The sequence below is a fragment of the Hemiscyllium ocellatum genome, chromosome 22 (assembly GCF_020745735.1).
Source record: "Hemiscyllium ocellatum isolate sHemOce1 chromosome 22, sHemOce1.pat.X.cur, whole genome shotgun sequence".
Lineage (NCBI taxonomy): Eukaryota > Metazoa > Chordata > Chondrichthyes > Orectolobiformes > Hemiscylliidae > Hemiscyllium > Hemiscyllium ocellatum.
The window spans coordinates 52,525,761-52,548,749 of NC_083422.1; the positions used below are offsets into that span (position 1 = coordinate 52,525,761).

Below are 22,989 nucleotides of genomic sequence, written 5' to 3' on the forward strand. Positions count from 1 at the left end.
CCCTCTTAAACTTTTACTGAGAATGGCCCCACCAATCCATAAAAAGCCCGACACTGCCCAAGGCAAAGTGACTTGTCTGATTGGCGCCACATCAATCCCTCTCTCCATTCATTCCTCTACAACTGTCACAAAGTGTACTATCTCTGAGATGGACGGCAACAACTCACCAAAGTTCCTTTGAGAGCACCTTCCAAATCTGCAAATCTAGAAAAACGAGGGCAACAGATACATAGGAATAACTCCATGTGTAAGTCCTCCTCCAAGCCACTTACCATCCTGATTTGGAAATATATAGCTGTTCCTTCAGGGTCAAAATCCCAGAACTCCCGGACAGCACTGTGGTTGCATTACAGCAGATAGATTACAATGGGTTGAGAAAGTGGTTCACCACCACCTTCTCTAGGAGCAGTATATAGCAACCAACTGATCTTCAATTGGAAGAGAACCTCTAACTTTATAAGCTGAATTAGCAAGGGGACACTGGCAATCATTTCCAGTTCCTCTCTGGCCATGGGAGATGTGCCAAAGGACTCGAGGTCTGAAAATGTGGCACCATTATTCAAGAACGAAGCAAAGACTAAACCAGAAATCCATTGGAGGGGGAAATTATTGGAAGCAATTCTGAGGGTCAGAATTAATCTGCACTTGGAGAGGCAAGGATTAATCAAGAACTGAGGAAAAGTGAGGACTGCAGATGTTGGGGAGTCAGATTCGAAAAGTGTGGCACTGGAAAAGCACAGCAGGTCAGGCAGCATCCAAGGAGCAGGAGAGTTGACGTTTCAGGCATAAGCCCGTCATCAGGATGCTGCCTGACCTGCTGTGTTTTTCCAGCGCCACACCTTTCAACCCTTAATCAAGAACTGCCAGATGTAGTTTAGTTAAAAAACAGAATCAGAAATTTCAGGAGAAACTCAACAGGTGTGGCCACATCTGTGAAGGGAAAGCAGAGTTACAAACCGACCTCACCACCAGGGATATATTTCCCTCCCCACCCCTATTCGCTTTCTGCAAAGACCGTTCTCTCTGTGACTACCTGGTCAGATGCACATCCCCAACCAACCACCCTCCCCTCCTGGCACCATACCCTGCCACCGCAGGAATTGCAAAACCTGCACCCACACATCCCCCCTCACCTATGTCCAAGGCCCCAAAGGAGCCTTCCACATCCAACAACGTTTCACCTGCCCATCCACCAATGTCATTGACTGTAACTGTTTCTTCGGATGTGGTCTCCTCTACATAGGGGAGACTGGACACCTTCTCGCAGAGTGCTTTCGAGAACATCTCTGGGACAACTACACCAACCAATCCCACTGCCCCATGGCCGAACACTTCAACTCCCTCTCCCACTCCACCAAGGACATGCAGGTCCTGGGCCTCCGCCATTGTCACTCCCTTACCACCTGACACCTTGAGGATGAATGCCTCATCTTCCACCTCGGGACCCTCCAACCTCACAACGTCAATGAAGACTTCACCAGTTTCCTCATTTCCCCTCCACCCACCATATCCCAGTTCCAAACTTCCAACTTGGTACTGCCCTCATGACTTGTCCTACCCTTCATCTTCCCTCCCACCTATCCCTTCCGTCTTCCCCTCTGACCTATCACCATTACTCCCACCTCCATCTACCTATCGTACTCTCAGCTACCTTTCCCCTATCCCCAACTCTTCCCAGTTATATCTCAGCCCCGGCCCACATGCCTCATTCCTGATGAAGGGCTTTTGCCGGAAACATCGATTTTTCCTGCTCCTCAGATGCTGCCTGACCTGCTGTGCTTTTCTAGCACCACACTCTTAACTTCATGGCGTCACTTCCATTACCAGCTTAGGAGCACATTAAGAAATAAATTATTGAATGAAACCAAGAACCAATGATGTTGGAAATCTGAAATAAAGACAGAAAGTGCTGGAGACACTGAGCAGGTCTGGCAGCATCTGCAGAGAGCAAAAGAGAATTAATGTTTCAAGTCTGGTATGATTCTTCTCTGGAATTGAACAGTGTTGGAAATTGCTTTTGGTGGTGTTGACAGAAACAGAGGAGAAGCGAGGAGATAGGTGGTGGAGAGGCCCAGCACAAATGACAAAGGGGTTGTTAATGGTGCAGGAAGAGACATAGGGTCATAGAGATGTACAGCATGGAAACAGACTTCGGTACAACTAGTCAATGCTGACCAGATATCCCAACCCAATCGAGTCCCACCTGCCAGCACCCAGCCCATATCCCTCCAAACCCTTCCTATTCATACACCCATGCAGATGCCTTTTTAAATGTTGCAATTGTACCAGCCCCCACCACTTCCTCTGGCAGCTCATTCCACACACATACACCACCCTCTGCATGAAAACGTTGCCCCGAGGTCTCTTTTATAGCTTTCCCCTCTCACCCTATGATGTGATAGGCATCACAGAGACATGGTTGCAGGGGGTTCAGGACTGGCAGTTAAACATCCAAGAGTTTACAACCTATTGAAAAGACACAGAGGTGGGCAGAGGGGGCGAGGTTGCCTGTTAGTGAAGAATGACATAGGGTCAGACAATGTGGAGTCTGTGTGGGTGGAGTTGAGGAACCACAAGACAAAAAAAACCATAATGGGAGTTATGTACAGACCTCCCAGCAGTGGTCAGATCCAGGGGCGCAAGATGTACCAGGAAATAGATAGGGCATGTCAGAAAGGTAAGATCACAGTGATCATGGGGGCTTCAACATGCAAATAGACTGTGTGAATAATGTTGCTGGTGGATCCAAAGAAAGGGAATTCATGGAATGCTTACAGGATGGCTTTTTGGAACAGCTTGTGATGGAGCCCACGAGGGAGCAGGCTATACTGGAGTGAGTGGTATGTAATGAGCTAGACTTTATAAAATACCTTAAAGTAAGGGAACATTTAGGAGGCAACGATCATAATATGGTAGACTTCAATCTGCAGTTTGAAAGAGAGAAGGCAAAATCAGATGTAATGGTGTTACAGTTAAATAAAGGTAATTACAGGGACATGAGAGAGGAACTGACGAAAATCGACTGGAAGCAGAGCCTAGCGGGGAAGACAGTAGAGCAACAATAGCAGGAGTTTGTGGGTGTAATTGAGGACACAGTACAGAGGTTCATCCCAAAGAAAAGAAAGATTGCCTGGAGGGTGTCGAGGTGGGGGTGGGTGGGGGGAATTAGACAGCCATGGCTGACAAAGGAAGTCAGGAAATGTATCAAAGAAAAAGAGACAGCCTGGAAAGTGGCCAAGAGCACTGGGAAATCAGAAGATTGGGAAGGCTACAAAAATAAATAGAGGATAACAAAGAGAGAAATAAGGAAGGAGAGGATCAAATATGAAGGTAGGCTAGCCAATAATTTTAGAAATGATAGTAAAAGTTTCTTTCAATACATAAGAAATAAATGAGAGGCAAAATTAGACATTGGGCTACTCCACATTGATGCAGGAAGGCTAGTCCTGAGAGATAAGGAAATAGCTTAATAGCTTAATATGTACTTTGTGTCAGAGTTCACAGTGGAAGATATAAGTAATATCCCAAATATTAAGAAGAGTCAGGAGGCAGAGTTGAGTATGGTAACCATTACAAAAGAGAAAGTGCTGGAAGAGCTAAATGCCTAAACATTGATAGATGGGCTATATCCTAGAGTTCTGAGGGAGGTGGCTGAGGAAATAGCAGAGGCGTGGGTGTGATCTTTCAAAAGTCACTGGAGTCAGGGAAAGTCACAGATGATTGGAAGATCGCTGTTGTAACCCCCTTGTTCAAGAAGGAATCAAGACAAAAAATGGAAAATTATAGGCCGATTAACCTAACCTCGGTTATTGGCAAAATTCGAGAATCGAATGTTAAGGATGAGATTAGAACAAGTCAGCATGGATTTAGTAAGGTGAAGTCATATCTAACAAACCTGTTAGGATTCTTTGAAGAGGTAACAGGTATGTTAGACCTGGGAAACCCAGTGGATGTTATCTATTCAGACTTCCAACAGGCCTTTGATAAAGTGTCTCACGGGAAGCTGTTGAGTAAGGTTTGAGGTGAGCTACGGACATGGATTGAGGATTGGCTGTCTGACAGACAGCAGAGAGTTGGGATAAAAGGTTCTTTTTTGGAATGGCAGCCGGTGACAAGTGGTGTCCCGCAGGGTTCAGTGTTGAGGCCACAGCTGGTCACTTTATATATTAATGATCTGGATGAAGGGATGGGGGCATTCTGGCCAAGTTTGCCAATGATACAAAGTTAGGCGGACAGGCAGGTAGTACTGAGGAGGTGGGGAGGCTGCAGCAAGATTTAGACAGTTCAGGAAAGTGGTCCAGGAAATGGTTGATGAAATTCAACATGAGCAAATAAGAGGTCTTGTACTTTGGAAAAAAGAATACAGGTGTAGACTATTGTCTGTACGGTGAGAAAGTTCATAAAGCCAAAATACCAAGGGACCTGGGTGTGCTAGTGCAGGATTCTCTAAAGGTTACCTTGCAGGATGAGTCCGTGATTAAGAAAGCAAATGTAACGTTGTCATCTCAAGTGGGTTTAAATATAAAAGCAGCGATGTGTTTCTGAGACTTTATAAAATTCCAGTTTGGCCCCATTTAGAATACTGCTTCCAAATTTTGGACCCATACCTCAGGAAGGACATTCTGGCACTGAAACGTGTCCGGCAGAGATTCACAGGGATGATACCTGGAATGGTAGGCCTAACATACAATGAATGGCTGAGGATCCTGGGATTGTATTCATTAGAGTTTAGAAGGTTGAGGGGAGATCTAATAGAAACTTACAAGATGGCTTAGGACCCGTGGAGACTAGAATTAGAGGGAGTCAATTTAGAACAGAAATAAGGAGACATTTCTTCAGCCAGAGAGTGGTGAGCCTGTGGAATTCACTGCCACAGAGTGCAGTGGAGACCGGGACGTTAAATGTTTTCAAGGTAGAGATTGATAATTTCTTGATCTCGCAAGGAATTAAGGGCTACAGAGAGAGTGTGGGTAATTGGAGTTGAAATACCCATCAGCCATAATTAAATGGTGGAGTGGACTCAATGGGCTGAATGGCCTTCCTTACACTCCTATGTCTTGTGGTCTTATGGTCTTAAACCTATACCCTCGAGTTTTGGACTCGCCTACCCCAGGGAAAAGACTTTGCCTATTTATCCTATCCATGCCCCTCATGATTTTATAAACCTCTATAAGGTCACCCCTTAACCTCCAATGCTCCAGGGAAAACAGCCCTAGCCTATCCAATCTCTCCCTGTAGCTCAAATCCTCTAACCCTGGCAACATCCTTGCAAATCTTCTCTGAAACCTTTCAAATTTCACAATATCCTTCCGATAGGACGGAGACCAGAGTTGCATGCAATATTCCAAAAGTGGCCTAATCTGTACAGCTCCAACCTGACCTCCCAACTCTTGTACTCAATACTCTGACCAATAAAGGAAAGCATACCAAACGCCTTCTTCACTATCCTATCTACCTGTGACTCCACTTTCAAGAGACTATGAACCTGCACTCCAAGGTCTCTTCATTCAGCAACACTCCCTAGGACCATACCATTAAGTGTATAAATCCTGCTAAGACTTGCTTTGGAGAAAGACATCTTAAATTAAGTTCTGAAAGGGAGAGAATGGATCATCTTTACTAAGAGCAAAGTAAACAAGACAGAAAAAGAGAAAAGGCTGTGGAGGAGAGGGCAGAGAGAACAGACAAAACGTGGTCAGTTTCTGAAGTTACGGAATCCAACATTCAGAACTTGAGGCTGTGAAGTGGCGAAGCAGGCAATGTGTTTGTGTTTCTTAAGATAAGAAATAAACTCTACATCACTCGTGACTTTGAATTCAGTGAGTATGAAGGCATATGAATCTCCTCTATGTTTATGAGGGACAGGGTCCACCTCAGTACTAGAAAGTATTAATATTGATCACCAGATCTTTGAAGTATCTGTCCATTGTAAGGGGTTGGATTACATTGGGAGGATGATGTACAATAACCTGTGAGGCTGAAGTTGTTTTGAAGTAATATGTATATGTTGATCATGTGGGAAAGCAAAGAGGTTACTCTCAATCTTCTTCCCTCGCCAGTTATTGCCCATCCCTCATGGACCTTGAAGCAGTGATGATGAGTAGGCTTCTCAAGCCACTGAGACTGGACTGTGCTGTTAAGGATTTCCAGGATATTGACCCAGGCTCATTAAACCAGGGGACACAGATTTCAGGTGAAGAAAGAAATTGTTTTTGGAGTGAATTTTGAGATCTGGACTGTGCTAGCTGGAAGGGAAGTGGAAGCTGATTCCATCATGATGGTTCTGGAAGGGACAAAATCGGCAGAGGTATGGGAAAAGGCCGTCAAGTGAGACTAATTTGACACTTCTTTCGAAACGCTGGCACAGGTCTGATGGGCAGGATGGTCTGAATTGCTGCCTCATGAACTCACGGTTCTTGGTAATATCTTGATGTCTGCAAAAGCAATCAATTACATACACTGCACAGTGGGGGACCTCGTATGAGTCATTCAGTGCAGAAACAGACACTTCAGTCCAACCAGTCCACACCGAACATAATCCCGAATAAAACTAATCCCACCTGCCTGCTCCTGGCCCATATCCCTCCAAACCTTTCCTATTCATAGTTCCATCCAAATGTCATTTAAACATTGCAATTGTACCCACATCCACCAATTCTTCAGGAAGTTCATCCACATGCCAGCCACTCTCTTTGTAAAAAAATTGCCCCTCATGTTTTCTTTTGAAATCTCTCTCTGCTCACCTTAAAAATGTTCCCCCTAGTCTTGAATTCTCCCCTCCTAGGAAAAAGACAATTATTATTAACTCTATCAATAGCTCTCATTATTTTGTGACCTTCTAAAAGGTCACTTCTCAACCTCCTACGCTCCAGTGAAAAAAAGTCTCAACCTTTCTTTATATCTCAAACCTTCCATACCCGGCAACATCCTGGTAAATCTCTTTAGATCCATCTACAGCTTCATAATATCCTTACTATATCTGGGTGACCAGAACTGGACACAGTATTCCAGAAGAAGCCTTCACTAATGTCCTGTCCAACCTCAACATGACTTCCCCCACTCCTACACTCAAAGGACTGAGCCATGAGGCAAGCGCGCCAAACAACTTTTTAACCATCCTGTCTATATGCGACTGATAATATGTTGCTGGTTAAAGCACAGCAGGTTAGGCAGCATCCAAGGAACAGGAAATTCGACGTTTCGGGCATAAGCCCTTCATCAGGAATGAGGAGAGTGTGCCAAGCAGGCTAAGATAAAAGGTAGGGAGGAGGGACTTGGGGGAGGGGCGATAGAGATGTGATAGGTGGAAGGAGGTCAAGGTGAGGGTGATAGGCTGGAGTGGGGTGGGGGAAAAAGATTTTAACCTGTCTATATGCAACGCAAACTTCAAAGAATTATGTTCAGGAACTCCTAGGTCTATCTGTTCTACAACACTACTCAAGGCCCTACCATTAATTGTATAAAGCCGATCCTCATTTGTTGTACTGAAATGCAATTTATCCAGATTGAATTCCACCTGCCATTTTTCAGGCCATTGACCATTTGATGAAAATCTCTTGGCAATCTTAGAAAACCGTCTTCGCTATCGACAATACCACTAATTTTGGTGTTGTCTGCAAACGCACTAACCATTTCTTCTACATTCTCATCCAAATCATGCTCAAAAATGTGGGAGTCAATAAATATGGAGCTGGAAGAGATCAGACAGCAGCCGAGGAGCAGGAAAGTCAACGTTTTGGGTGGAAACCCTACGTCAGTGAGTCCTGATGAAAGGTTTCTCCTGAAATGGTAACTTCCTTGCCCCTGGGATGCTGCCTGATCTGCTGTACTTTTCCAGCTCCACATCTATAGACTGATTTCCAGTATTTGCAGTCCTCACTATCTCCACAAGATGCACCATTGCATACATTGCAAAAATAATTTTTCTCCAGGTAGGGGGTTTTGCAAGTCTGAAGGTCACCCCATGTTGCAATGGCCCGCTGCTGATACCGAGGGGTTTCGGATAGGGGTGGGGGGAATCCCCCGGAAGGTCCAGCGGCAGCTGTCAATCAGCGGCGGTTGCCTGGGTGACGGATAGGATAATCCCCTGGAAGGTCCAGCGACAGCTGTCAATCAGCGGCGGTTGCCGGGGTGACGGATAGGGGAATCCCCTGCAAGGTCCAGCGGCAGCTGTCAATCAGCGGCGGTTGCCGGGGCGACCGAGTCCCTTTGACAGCGGGTGCCCTGTCAATCAAGCCGGAGGCGGTGGCGCAGGGGCGAGCAGCGCAAGCGGCCGTCAGCCCGGGCATCGCGCTGTGGAGATGGCCGAGGTAAGGGAGACATTCGCTGGGCCGTGCATTCACTTCAATGCAACCTCCCGAGCCCCCAGACCCGGGGAAGGGGGAAATGCACATCTGTGTTGGCGAAGGTGGGGCGAGAAATAAAAAATAACATCGGGAAGCAAAGGGGACATCCTATTGCATTGCTGCAAATACAGGTTTGGAGGGAGGGTGGAAAGAGAAAAAGAGACAAGATTTCTTTTAACGAGGGAATCCTAAATCTTGCCCCTCTTGTTGGGGACCGAGTACAAAATGCGGCCTGTCTGGACAATCCAACCTCAGGCACATGATGATGATAGCCCAGCCTGCACGTTGTGAATGCATTTTAGGTTTTGCACATTTTCTTGAAAAAATAAGAAACGTATCCGTTTTGCACAATTGTGCATTTATTTACCGGAGCAAAAAGCATTTTATTTCATTCATAGGTCGCATCATTATTCCTTGATGGGCTCGAATATATTGCTGTAGACATATAAAATTGTCTGTCTTCAGCACTAATCACGCATTTCCTCTCTTTCAAAAAAAAACACAACAGCTGCTGCTTACAAAGGGCTGGAAAGAGAGACGGACAAGAGGATTGTTTGAAGAACAAAGGCCAGATTTACATGACCTATGTACTCTGTTACAGGAGCATGTGATTCATGGGGAGCGCAGCATTCAGACTTTAGTGATAAAAAGATGTTCCAAAAATTGTGTTTGGTAATAAATAGCAAATGTTGTAGCAGCTGCTGTTTAAGCTTCAAGTGTTGGCAGTGCAGTCCTCATTACCTTAGCTCAAATATTTATCCTTAAGTGACTTCCTGAGGAGGAATTTCTGCTTTTGACATATCTACAGTGTTGGCACATAAGTAGATGCTGGAGATCAGAGTCAAAAAAGTGTGGCGCTGGAAAAGCACAGCCGGCCAGGCAGCATCCGAGGAGCAGGAGAGTCGACGTTTTGAGTAAGAGCTGAATAGCCTACTTCACGCTGTAACAATTCTGTGATCAGTGATGTTCTGGTTGAAAGGTGGAACAGGAAATGAAGGTTGAATGGCCTACAGCAGCTCCTATTTCCATGTTGAGTACTGGGTGCTGAAAAAGCACAGCAGGTCAGGCAGCATCCGAGGAACCGGAGAATCAATGTTTTGGGCCAAAGCCCTTCATCAGGAATGAAGCTCCCTCCCCACCCCTATCCGCTTTCCATGAAGACCATTCCCTCCGCGACTCCCTCATCAGGTCCACGCCCCACAACAACCACCCTCCCCTTCCGGCACCTTCCCTTGCCACTGCCAACATCCTCACAAGCCTCATTCCTGATGAAAGACTCATGCCCGAAACATCGATTCCCCTGCTCCTCGGATGCTGCCCGTACTGGCACATCAGCTGGTTTGAAAATGAAGGTATAGTTGGCTTGCCCTATATCAAAAGTACAGAAAGAAAAGTGATTTATCTGATTTGCTTTGCCAGGTATACCATTTTAAAAACATATCTTTGTCCATCTCAGTTTAATCGCCTCTCTCATGATACAATGCTGATGGAGTTATTGGATCAGACTCAACTGACCCAGACGTGAGGTGAGGAAAAGCCCTGATGGGGGGGGAATTTAGGAACTATAGACCCTTGTGAGATGGGGAACATAGATTTAGGCGAAAGTGAAGACTGCAGATGCTGGTGTGGTGCTGGGAAAGCACAGCAGGTCAGGCAGCATCCAAGGGACAGGAGAATCGACGTTTCGGGGCATGAGTCTTTCATCAGGAATGAGGCTTGTGAGGATGGTGGCAGTGGCAAGGGAAGGTGCCGGGAGGGGAGGGTGGTTGTTTGGGGGGGGGGGGGGAGCGTGGACCTGATGAGGGAGTCGCGGAGGGAATGGTCTTCATGGAAAGCGGATAGGGGTAGGGAGGGAGCTTCATTCCTGATGAAGGGCTTTGGCCCAAAACGTAGATTCTCCTGCTCCTCGGATGCTGCCTGACCTGCTTTTCTAGCACCCAACACTCAACATGGAAATAGGAGCTGCTGTAGGCCATTCAACCTTCATTTCCTGTTCCACCTTTCAACCAGAACATCACTGATCACAGAATTGTTACAGCGTGAAGTAGGCTATTCAGGCATTATGCTTGCACTGGCTTTTCAAATGAGATCATTCCCCAGTGCAAGTCTCCTGCTTTTCCCCCATGCCTTCACACACTGTTACTTCAGATAATCATCCACTGCCCTCCTGAGTGCCTCATTTGGTTTTTTACCATGGCTCCATTAGCCCAGTGCTTTTCTTGTATTCCTTGATATCTTTAACATCTAGAAATCCTTCAACTTCTGACATGGATGTACTCAAGGACTGAGCCTGCAAAGAGTGGTTAGGATCTGAAATGCAGTGCCTGAGAGTGTGGTGGGTGCAGATTCAGTCAAGGATTTAAAAAGTGAATGAGACTGTTGTCAAAGATGGAATAAAATGCAGGGAAAAGGATAGGGAGTGGCGCAAGGTATATTACACATTTGGACAGCTAGTACAGAGACAGTGGGCTGAATGGACTCCTGCCCTGTAATCCCTCTGTGATTCTGAATGAAGTCCAATATTACAAGTCAGCACCAAGATTGGAAGGAAGAAGAGGGGAGAACAAAACACAGTAAACCAGGAGCCCATGATTAGGCCATGCCAAATGCTGGCCATTAGTCAAGTCTCCTTAGTGTGGAGAAATCTGGTGGAGGCTGAGTAAAATTTCTTAAAAAGAAAGAAATTGTAATTATGGAATTGATTTTAAAAACTCAGGATGTTCCAAAAGAACTTTGGAACGAAGCCACTGTTCTACTGTTGGGAGTTGAGGCAGCCAGTTGTGCACAGCAAGATCCCACAAATGGCTATGTAATAATGACCAAATCATTCATTTTAGGGAGAGATAAATATCAGCCTGGAATACTGGGGATAGTTCCCTTACTGTCCTTCAGCATGGTGCTGCATAGCCTTTTCTGAACATCTGTAAGCGTAGACAGGGTCTCAGTTTAAAATCTTCTCTTGCACACAGCACCATCCATGGTTTCTCATTTCTCAGGTAATGGGCTCAAGCTTCTGGTGTTAGATTTGCAACCATGAACTCCTGACTCAGGTGAGAGTAACACCCACTGAACCATGACTGGTATTTATTTCACCCACGCTGCAACTAATTGAAAAAGGAATCTATTTTTGTAATTATGTTAGGAAATATTTCACCTACTTTAAAGGCATTTACCAGCAAAAGAATCCCTTACTTTAACTGTACAGCAAAGAAATTTTCCTCAGGCACTCATCCAATGGTTAAATCTGAGATGGACGTTTTAGTTTGGTATGTCGTTGCACATTTCATTCTGAAGAGAAAGTCAGTCTCCCATGCGGATTTAAATTGTCTGCAATATTTAACCTGGCTATTTCTATTTAACAATTAAAGATTTACATAGTGAATAATGTGAGTGACTTGTGTAGAAGTATTCCGCAAAGATATATTCATCTTTATTTGGGTCTTGTCCTGCCTTCATACAGGAAAGACTCGCAAAGCAGGGATTGGATTTTGTAAGAAAATTGAAGGCCATTAGTGAACATCATGATCCCACAGAAATTCCTAGCCAGTTAGTTACACTAATGGGAACAGGGCTTCCTACCAGTGTTTATGAATTCAGCAAGTCTACTTTGGGTTTGCTGGTCAACGTGTGAGACCAGAGCTTCGGGAGCTGGTGGACAAACCTGTCAAGAATCCTCAATGATGCAAGTGCTGCACATACCAGTGGTATTCTCCACTAACAGGACATTGCCTTCTCCCCATTAGGCATAGGAGCAGAAGTAGGGATTAGAGTGGTGCTGGAAAAGCACAGCAGGTCAGGCAGCATCCGAGAAGCAGGAAAATTGACATTTTGGGCAAAAGCCCTTCCTCAGGAAATTTCGACTTTCCCGTTCCTCAGATGCTGCCTGACCTGCTGTGCTTTTCCAGCCTCACTGTAATCTAGACTCTGATCTCCAGCGTCTGCAGTCCTCACTTTGGCATAGGAGTAGAAGTCAACCATTTAGCCCATCGAGTCTGATCAACGAGACCATGGGCTAGGCTTTTTAAAAAGTTTATTCACAGGATGAGCGCAATGCTGACTAGACCAGATTTATTGCCTGTGGGCAGTTAAGAGTCAGCCACATTGCTGTGGATCTGGAGTCACATGTGGGCTAGACCAGGTAAAGATGGCAGTTTCCTGCCTTAGAAGACACTAGTGAACCAGATGGGCTTTTCCAACAATGGACTCATGCTCATTATTAGATCCTTAATTCTAGATATGTATTGTACGCAATTTCCACTATTTGCCATGGCAGGATTTGAACCTTGGTCCCCAGATCATTACCTGGGTCTCTGGATTAACAGTCCAGCAATAATACCACTGTGTCATTGCCTCCCCAATCTGGTAATCCTCAACTCCCCTAACTATTGCTTTTTTCTTATAATCCTTCATTCCTTTACTGATAAAAATCTCTGTGACACAGCCTTGCATGTATTTAATATCACACCCTCTACAGCCCTCCTGCGGTAAAGAATTCGCTACCCTCTGTAAAAACAATCCATTCTCATCTCTGTCCTAAATGGACGATCCCTTATTCTGAAATTATGCCCTCAGCTCCTAGATTCTCCCACAAGCAGAAACAACCTCTCCACATCTGTCCTGAGAATCTTCAGTGTTTCTGTAAGGTCACCTCTTGCTCTTCTAAACTTGAAAGAGTATCTGCCCAACTTACTCAAGCTCTTGTCATAAGACAGTCCCTCCTGGGTTGAACCTAGTGAGTGTTCTCCAGACTGCTTCCAAATCCAGGATGTGTTTCCTTACGTAAGAGGGCCAAAACTGTTCACCATATTCTAGGTGTAATCTAACAATTCACCGTATTTTAGGCGCAATCTAACTTGTGCTTGTATAGTTTAGCAAGACCTCCCTATTTTCACGTCTGTTACTTTTGAAATAATGTCCAAGAATTAATTTGCCTTTCCCATTACCAACTGAACTTGGATGCTAACTTTTAGTGATTTATGCACAGGGACCCCAAACCCCCATGGTCTGTAGATTTATGTACAGGGACCCCAAACCCCCATGGTCTGTAGATTTATGTACAGGGACCCCAAACCCCCATGGTCTGTAGATTTATGCACAGGGACCCCAAACCCCCATGGTCTGTAGATTTATGCACAGGGACCCCAAACCCCCATGTTCTGTAGATTTATTCACAAGGACCCCAAACCCCCATGTTCTGTAGATTTATTCACAAGGACCCCAAACCCCCATGGCCTGTAGATTTATGCACAGGGACCCCAAACCCCCATGTTCTGTAGATTTATTCACAAGGACCCCAAACCCCCATGGCCTGTAGATTTATGCACAGGGACCCCAAACCCCCATGGTCTGTAGATTTATGCACAGGGACCCCAAACCCCCATGGCCTGTAGATTTATGCACAGGGACCCCAAACCCCCATGGTCTGTAGCTTTCTACAGTCTTTCTCTATTTAAATAATATTCAGCTCCTGCATTCTTCCTGCCCAAGTGCAGAACCACCCGTTTTACCAGATTATATTCCATTGCCAAGTTTTTGCCCACTTGGGTAACCTGTCCATATCCATCTGCAGACTGTGTGTTATCCTCACCACCTATTTTTGTGTCATTTCGCAAACTTGTCTTTAGTACATTCACTTCCCTCATTCCCAATTCGCTATTATATATTGTAACTAATGATAGCCCAGGCACTGATCCCTATGGCACTGTAACAATACAGTACGAAACACCCCTTATCCTTTATTAGTGAGCCATCCATCTTAATATCCTGTCTCCAGAGCCATGGACTCTTATCTTGTTAAGCAGCCTATGTGTTGTACCTTATCAACATCTTCTGAAAATCCAAATATATTATACCCACTGCTTTCCATTTATCCTGCTTGTTACTTCCTGAAAGGAAAGGTTTACGAGGATAAGGACTAAATGCAGTTTGGGAGCTTTGGTCAGCTTGGATGAATTGGACCGAATGGTCTGTTTCCTTGCTGTATGACTCTATGATTCTCATAAATGTGTCTTGCATAATTTCCCCTTTGTAAAGCTATGCTAATTCTGCTTGATCATATTATTCATTCTTAAACACTCCCACTACTATCTCTAATACCATAGAATGCAACCCATTAGGTCCAGGAGACTTACTGATCTTTAGTTCCACTAGTGATAGTTATCATATTTATTACCTCCCTCACCTGTTGCTCCTTGATTATTTGGTAAGTTTGGAATGTTGTTAGTGTTTCTACAGTGAAGACTGACGCAAAGTGTTTATTCTCTTCCATTTGCTGGTTCCTCATTATTGCTTCCCAAGGGGCCTATGTACACATTTGTCTCTCCCTTCCTTTTTAGATACTTAAAGAAGCTCTCGCTATCTGTTTTTATAATAAGTGCTAGTTTACCCTCAACGTTGTTTTCTCCCTTTTTCTGTTTTTGGTTTTTGTAACTTACCCAATCCTCTGGCTTAGTAGTAACAAGCTGCCAGAGGAAGTGGTGAAGCCTGGTACAATTGTGACATTTAAAAGTCATCTGGATGGGTATATGAATCGGAAGGATTTAGAGGGATATGGGCCAAGTGCTGGCAAATGGGTCTAGATTAGGTTGGGATATCTGGTCGGCATGGACAGTTGGACCAAAGGGTCTGTTTCCATGCTGTACATCTCTTTGACTCTAATCTTTGCCCTTAACTCCCCTGGTTGGTTTGTTCTCTTCCTAGAATCCTTGTTTTTTTCAGTGGGATAATCTTTGTTATGAGTCACAAATAGCGTTCCCTATAATTTTCTTTCCGACCATTGGGACCTCTGAGGTCCACGCACAGCAATCAGTTCCAGAACCTGAATTGTATGATTTTCAGTGCCAACAGGTCCACTGTTTGTCCCAGTAATTAACTGATCAAATCCAGCAGCCCATTCTTTTGTTTGTGTGTAATAGCAGAGTGTAGACTCTATTCACACAGCCCATGTTTGCAAAGTGCAGAAGAAAATGACTACTGTCATTTATCACACCACAATTGGGTAGCACTTGCTGAGCAAGTCCAAGTGTGCTAACAGCTAGTAGCAACCAATTTAAGATAATCAGATAAAATGAGCTGGTAACATGGCTCATTTATCCTTGCACTTTCATAATCAGGGACCCATTCTCTGCAAACAAAAGGAATTGGCCTGTTTTAATTATTATAGTAGATTGGTGAGCCTATAGTTCCCCTTTTTTTTTACTGTAGCAATGTCTTGGTTAGTTGGTAAGGTGGTGGTGCAGTGGTAATGTACTGGCCTAGTAATCCAGAGGCCCAGGCTAATACACTGAGAACGTGGGTTCAAATCCCACCTGGGTTTAAATTCAATTAATGAATCTGGAATAGAAAACACTGGTCTGAGTAATCATGGCCAGAGCATTGCTTGATTGTTGTCAAACCCTCTGATTTGTGAATATACTTCAGGAATGTAAATCTGCTGTGCTTACATGGTCTGGCTTATATGTGACTCTAGATACACTGAAGCTGTCAGTTCCATCAGAACAGGCAACAAGTGATGGCCACATTTCATGAAAGAATAAAAATAAAAGATATCCAGCCAGTTGGCATCCTATTCTCCTGTGGTGTAAATTGATGTGATCATTTGTAATTTGGCGTTCTTGCATTTTTGTCCTGATGAGCACAAGATAAAAAGCTTTGGCAACATGTCTGTCTACCACAACACTGAAGTTTTCTCCTGTCGGGTGACTGTCTACGAGCAATCGTAGTTTGTGCTGCTAGTTAGTTCCATCTCCTGTTGGTTTTTGGTTCACATTTGGGTCATTTGGACGTACCTAGCCTGATACTTTTGAAGGAAGATGTGGAACCCAGGAGATGGGTCTTCCCTCTTCACTGTTCCAAGTGCGGGGCTGGTTTGGGGAAAAAAAAATCAAACAAAATAATCCACTTTGCATTCCCCTAAGGTGAGGACCTGCAAATGAAAGGAGTAAAGCCACTGTTCAATGAGCAGCGGTGAAATGATGGCATGAGGAGACCATGGCATCCTATCAGTTGTTAGAGTCAGGGACCTACAGCCAGAGTCTTGCAGCACAGAAACAGACCCTTTGGCCCAACAAGTCTACGCCGACCATAATTCCAAAGTAAACTAGTCCCACCTGCCTGCTCCTGGCCTGTATCCTTCCAACTCTTTCCTATTCATTGCCACCCAAGTGGACAGGGTTATTAAGAAAGCATATGGTGTTTTGGCTTTCATTAACAGGGTGATTGAGTTTAAGAGCCGTGTGATCTTGTTGCAGCTCTATAAAACTTTGGTTAGATCGCACTTGGAATACTGTGTCCAGTTCTGGTCGCCATATTATAGGAAAGATGTGGATGCTTTGGAGAGGGTTCAGAGGAGGTTTACCAGGATGCTGCCTGGAATGGAGGGCTTATCTTACGAAGAGAGGTTGACTGAGCTCGGACATTTTTCATTGGAAAAAAGAAGGAAGGGAGGGGACCTAATTGAGGTGTTCAAGATAATGAGAGGCATAGATAGAGTTGATAGCCAGAGACTTTTCCCCAGGGCAGAAATTGTTAACATGAGGAGTCATAGTTTTAAGCTGTTTGGCAGAAAGTATAGAGGGGATGTCAGAGGCGGGTTCTTTACGCAGAGAGTTGTGAGAGCATGGAATGCGTTGCCAGCAGCAGTTGTGGAAGCGAGGTCATTGGGGATATTTAAGAGACTGTTGGACATGCATATGGTCACAGAAATTTGAGGGTTCATACATTAGGTTTACCTTACATGGGGATCAATGGTCGGCACAACATCGTGGGCTGAAGGGCCTGTTCTGTGCTGTACTGTTCTTTCCATCCAAATGTCTTTTAAACATAGTAATTGTTCCCACACCCACTACTTCCTCAGGAAGTTCATTCCACACGCAAACCATCCTTTGTGCAACAAAAAATGCCTCTTACGTCTTTTTAAAATCTGTCTCCTGTCACCTTAAACATGTGCCCCCGGTCTTGGAATACCCTACCCTAGAGAAAAGGCAACTACCATCAACACTATCTAAACCCCTCATGAGTTTATAAGCTTCTATCAGGTCACCTCTCAACCTCCTACGCTCCAGTGAAAATAGTCCCAGCATATCCAGCCTTTCTTCATAACTCAAACCTTCCTTACCTGGCCACATGCTGGTAAATCTCTTCCAAACCCTCTTCAGCTTAATAATATCCTTCCTCTAACTGGGCAAGCAGAACAAGACACAGTATTCCAGAAGAGGCCTTACCAATGTCCTGTACAACTTCAACATAATGTCCCAAGGCCTTTGATCTTACAAACATGTGCCAACTGTGTCTCAGTTGGTACTAGTGTTAGGTTCTTTTCCTGAGGTTTCAATCACGAGATGCAATTCACACACACCAACTTCTGCAAACAGTTAAAGTTTATTAAAGCCTGTACAAGCTAGGTGACCCCTTTGAGACTCTTTGCCGGTCGAGTCAAAATGAGGTCCCGAATAAAGGAAACACATCCCCTTTATATAGGTCAGCTGGTAATGCTCACAGATACTCTGGCCACTCTCGCACCCCCCCACCTCCATAACCACATGTTACCCCAGGTACAGTGGTAGGATGAGGTCATCCTCGGAGATAATGTCAATGCAAATGCCCTAATTCAGGGGATCATTATGCAAACGATTTCCTGATTCAGTGATTCCCCAAGACAATGTAGGTGTGATATGTCCTAGCTTTGGGGCAGCCCTGCAATGAGGTCTGGCTCCGCTACTTCCCCAGACAATGCAGATATAATATGCTTCAGTATCGGGGATGATCACGCAAACAAACCTGATTGGCCATGAAAGTATTTCTGAATGGAAGGGACTGAATGAGAGTTTAATTAGATAACAGTAGGGGAGTGGTAGCAAATGACTGTCTAAATGGAGTGGGAGTCATCTGCATTCCTGCCTGGCTGTCATCCCCATCCACTTCCAGAATGTTCAGCATCTGGAGAAAGCCAGTACAGTTTAATCCTTTAATGTTACATTAATGTCCCGAGAGGTAGCACAATTTAATCTTTTAACACTACACCAGGAACTCTTGTGTAATTTACCAGTGAGCCTCCATCTGTGGATTTGGCCCTGTAGCCCTGCAATATCTTCACGGTCTGATTTGCTTCCCTCCCTTCCAGGTTCACAATCTTCAGGAGTTACGGCAGAGTGCCTCGTTGGCAACAAAAGTCTTCATCCAGAGAGATTACACAGATGGCATCCTGTGCCAGTTTCAAACCAAGTTTCCGCCAGAGCTGGAGAGTCGGGTAGGTTAATGTTTTCAGTTCCCATTTGCAGAGGCCTCCATCTTGGCCTTCTCCAGTACACCCCAGCATCACAGATGTCAGTTTTTGGCCAATTCGATTCACTCCATGTGCCATCCAGAAATAATTGGAGGCATTGGATACTGAAAAGGCGATGGGCCCTGACAGCATTCTGGAAGCAGGACTGAGGACTTGTGTTCTAGAGCTTCCTGCTCCCTTAGCCAAGAGTGTTCCAGTACTGTTACAACACTGGCATCCACCTGACATAGTGGAAAACTGCTCCCCTATGTCCAATACACAAAATATAGGCCAAGCCCAACCCGGCCAGTTACCGGGTCTACTCTCAATCATCAGTAAACTGGTAGAAGGTATCATCAACACTGCTATCAAGCAGAACCCTAGTTTATCAGCATTAACCTGCTCAGTGATGTCCAGTTTGGGTCCCGCCAGGGCCACTCAGCTCCTGACCTCATTACAGCCTTGGTTTAAACATGGACAAAAGAGCTGAATTGTAGAGTTGAGGGGATAGTGATGGTCCTTGACATCAAGGCTGTATTTGATTGAGTGTGGCATCAAGGAGCCCTGGCAAAACTGGAATCAATGGATGTCAGGGAACAAACTCTCCAACAGTTGGAGTCATACCTGGTACAGAGGAAGATGGTTGTTGGAGATCAGTCTTTTCAGCTCCAGAACATCTTTGCAGGAGTCTCTCAGGGAAGTGTCCTTGGCCCAACCATCTTCAGCTGTTTCATCAATGACCTTCCCTCCATCATAAGGGATGTTCACTGAGAAAAACAAATTAATGATTGGTCCATTGGGAATTGCAAAAGGATAGAAGCTCGCATTGTCGTTCTGAATGTGTTGATGGCTGACAGTGAAAAGTTCCTTTTACATCTTGCTACTTCTCTGAAACCTTCAGAACAACAACACTTGTGTTCCATTCCAGCACAGAGAACTGGGTCATGTTGAGCAGAGACAGACTGGCTACCAAGGCAGAACAAAGAAAGCATACTGTTGGTAGACTAGTCACTCTGAGCACGATAATGTTCTGCTGACATGGGTTTGAGGCAGATGGTGAAATTTGAATGCAATAAAGAAAAATCTGAAAATAACAGATGACCGTGAGTACAGTGTTGATTGTCAAAACAAACGCATCTGGTTCGTTTCAGGAAGGAAATGTGCTCTTGCCTGGTCTGGCTGACATGTGACACCAAATCCACAGCTAATATGTTTGATTGTTAACTGGCCTCTTGAATGGGCTAACAAGCCATACTATTGTATCTAAGAGCAACTGGGGTAGGAAATACATGCTGGTCCGGTGAGTGATGCCTCCATCCTACATCACACATGTGATCCTAAAGGAGGTGATGACCTAGTGGTTCTGTTCATCCAGAAACCAAGATAATGTTCTGGGGGTCATATCCTGCCACAGCACATGGTGGAATTTAAATTCAATAAGTACTTGGATTTAAGAGTCTGATGATAGCGATGAATCAGTTGTCAGGAAAAATACCCATCTGGTTCATTGATGTCCTTTAGGGAAGGAAACTGCCATCCTTACCTGGTCTGGCCTACATGGGACTCCAGACCCACAGCAATGTGGTTGACTCTTAACTGCCCTCAGGGCAATTAGGGTTGGGCAATACATGCTGGTCTAGTCAGCAGTGTCCATGTCCTGTGAATAAGTTGTGAAAAAACTATGTCTGAACACTAAGTCAGTTCTATTCGAGAATCCCTATAATTGGCCCTCTAATTCTTGGCCTCTGCTTGGGTAATTAGTCATTGCTGTAGGAATGTAGGTAAAATTGGCCCCTGTCCCTTGGTCCGCATTAGTGTTGGGGGGAGAGGGGTGGAAAATCGTTTAAGAATAAGCAATGATCTGATTGAGGGGTATGGGATAATAAAATAATCTGATATAGTAGATAGAGATAGAAAAGATATGATGGGATAGTATGAGACAGTGGGTTCTGTGTGTAGCCCCCATTACTTTCCACTCCCTGTGATGTGGAGAGTGGGAAACAGGGAGGGTTTGTAACCATATAGCCTAGTAAGTGCGGGCAAGGTCCAGACCTCAATGCATCACCCTCTAAACACACCATACCCACTCCACCCCTCCAACTCCTATGGCCTACAGTGACTGACCTACGCATTCCACGTCCAGTAATGTTTAGCTCGTGGGATCTCTGGAATCCTCTGGCCAGCGAACTGGATTAGAGAGTTGTGCCACTCCAACCCTGCTCAGAAATCATCTCTTAACTAAGCTAAATAAACATCCTGGTTCATTGAATTACCCCACTCCCCCCCCCCGCCCCCCCCCCCACATACCACACTGGCTCACACTTTCTGTTTCCCTCATGACCTTACACAGCTCATTTCGGGAGCTGTCCTATTGACTTTGCACCTTCCAACTTTGAAATTGTGCACCTTGAGTTGACCCTGTGGTGACTGCTGTGCCTCTGAAGGAGTGAGCTCCTTCATTGATGACCCTCCTGTATTGTATGATGATGCAGACAGCAGTGACTGCCTGAATCCAGGATTGAAAGCATTGTACATCCAGTCCGAATTAATCAGCCTGAAAGTAATTCGCAAAACCCTACTAACTCGTTACATCTTTCTCAGTCCCAGAGGAGCTAATGGATCCCTTGCTGTGATCATAAACTTCAAAGGCTTGGAGGTCCTTGGTTTTACTGCCAAATGCTGCTCTGACAGACCTCTGTTTAATCATCACTTTGGTCACTAATTTGCCTCGATGTTTGAGTTGGCGTCGAAAATTTCACATCCGGTTGCCACTGATTCCGTCCTGTGATACACCCCACAAAGTTTGGCACAAGCCTAAAGGGAGAAGCTTTTAAAATCCACTTTGTTCATTACTCCCAAGCTGTATTATAAAGTTAGAGAATTGCGCTGTTACAAACATGTTAGACATGCTGAACAGTTAATTTGCTTCAGTTTGTTTTTGTTTTAAATACTCTCAATAGGAGGCAGGAATCGTGGCTGGTTTTCCTTTCTGAACTGCGGCTGAAAGATTCTGAAATTGAAGAGTGAGTTATTAATCCAATAACACAACCTCTGCATTACCATGGCACAGTGGGATGAGCTAAATAGGTCTCAGGTCCTGCCAATTCTTATTTTTCCAAGCAGTCTGAATCTGATGGCCACAAACATAGACTCAAAGAAGTACAGTCGCAATGTTACTATTAGAATTTAAAATCACAAACAATAATTTGGGCACAGAACAAAATTGATAGGTGTTTTCTTTGATGAAAGATGCTGAAATGATGAAAGGATATGGGATTATTCAAAAGAGGAGTTTGAAGTGATGAGGGATTTTGATAAGCTATGTGAGGAGACGTTCTTTCAGTTAGCAGGCGATAGATAGCCAGAAGACGTGGGTTTTTGATAATTAGGAATAGTTGGGGCTGTGGGTAAGGAGAAACGTCTGACGTAGCATGGATACAGGCCAAAGGCAAGCAAATGGGACTAGTTTCATTTGGGAAACTTGGTTGGGGAATGTATGGGAAAAATACAGGAGAGTGGAATTGAGGATCACCAGGATCAGCCTGATGTCATGTTTGACCGAAGGGTCTGTTTCCCTACTGTATGACTCTGAATGTTGGTCCGGAAGGTATATAGAGGCTTAGGTGATTTTTCAGATTAATTTACGGGCTGTGAGCTTTGCTGACTGGGCCAGTGTTTATTACCCTTCCCTAATTGCTCTTGAGAAAGAGTGTCCACATTCAGTGGGAAATAGGAAAAGCTAATAGACTGTTGGCGTTTATTTCACAGGGACTTGGAGTGTAAAGATACGGAATGTGAAAACCAACGACTGCAGAGGCTGGAAACCAGATTCTGGATTAGAGTGGTGCTGGAAAAGAACAGCAGTTCGATTCCTGATGAAGGCCTTTTGCCCGAAACGTCGATTTTCCTGCTCCTCGGATGCTGCCTGAACTGCTGTGCTTTTCTAGCACCACTCTAAAGATACGGAAGTCCTGCTAAGACTATACTCTGTGCTAGTCAGACCACAGCTACAATACTGTGATGACTTTTGATCCGCATATCTGCGGAACGATTGGAGAAAGTCCAGAGAAGGTTCACTAGACTGATCCTGGGTATGAACTGTCTCACATGGAGAGGCTGATTGGTTGGGCCTGTACTCATTAGCATTTAGAAGAACAAGAAGCGACCTTATTGAAACAGACAAGACTCTTAGGGGACTTGTCAGAGTAGATGTGGAAAGGTTGTTTCCCCTTGTGAGAGAATCGGGAACCAGAGGGCATCGTCTCACATAAAGGGTCACCCACTTAAGACCAAGTTAAAAGGGATTTTCTTCTCTGACGGTAATATCTTTACGGTAGAGGGCTGTTGAGATTGGGTGGTTAGGCTGAGAGAGGCAGATTTTTA

The 22,989-nt window shown here is 44.8% G+C and overlaps 1 protein-coding gene across 1 annotated transcript in view; it reads left to right on the forward strand.

Moving 5' to 3' along the window:
- The first annotated feature begins 8,155 nt into the window (after positions 1-8,155).
- Positions 8,156-22,989, forward strand: part of LOC132826529 (golgin subfamily A member 7B-like) — a 32,453-nt gene continuing 17,619 nt past the window's right edge. Inside the window, exons 1-2 of the mRNA XM_060842496.1 lie at positions 8,156-8,309; positions 18,466-18,591. Coding sequence (XP_060698479.1) covers positions 8,301-8,309; positions 18,466-18,591 — 135 coding nt within the window. The 5' untranslated portion in view covers positions 8,156-8,300. The remainder of the gene's footprint in view (positions 8,310-18,465; positions 18,592-22,989) is intronic.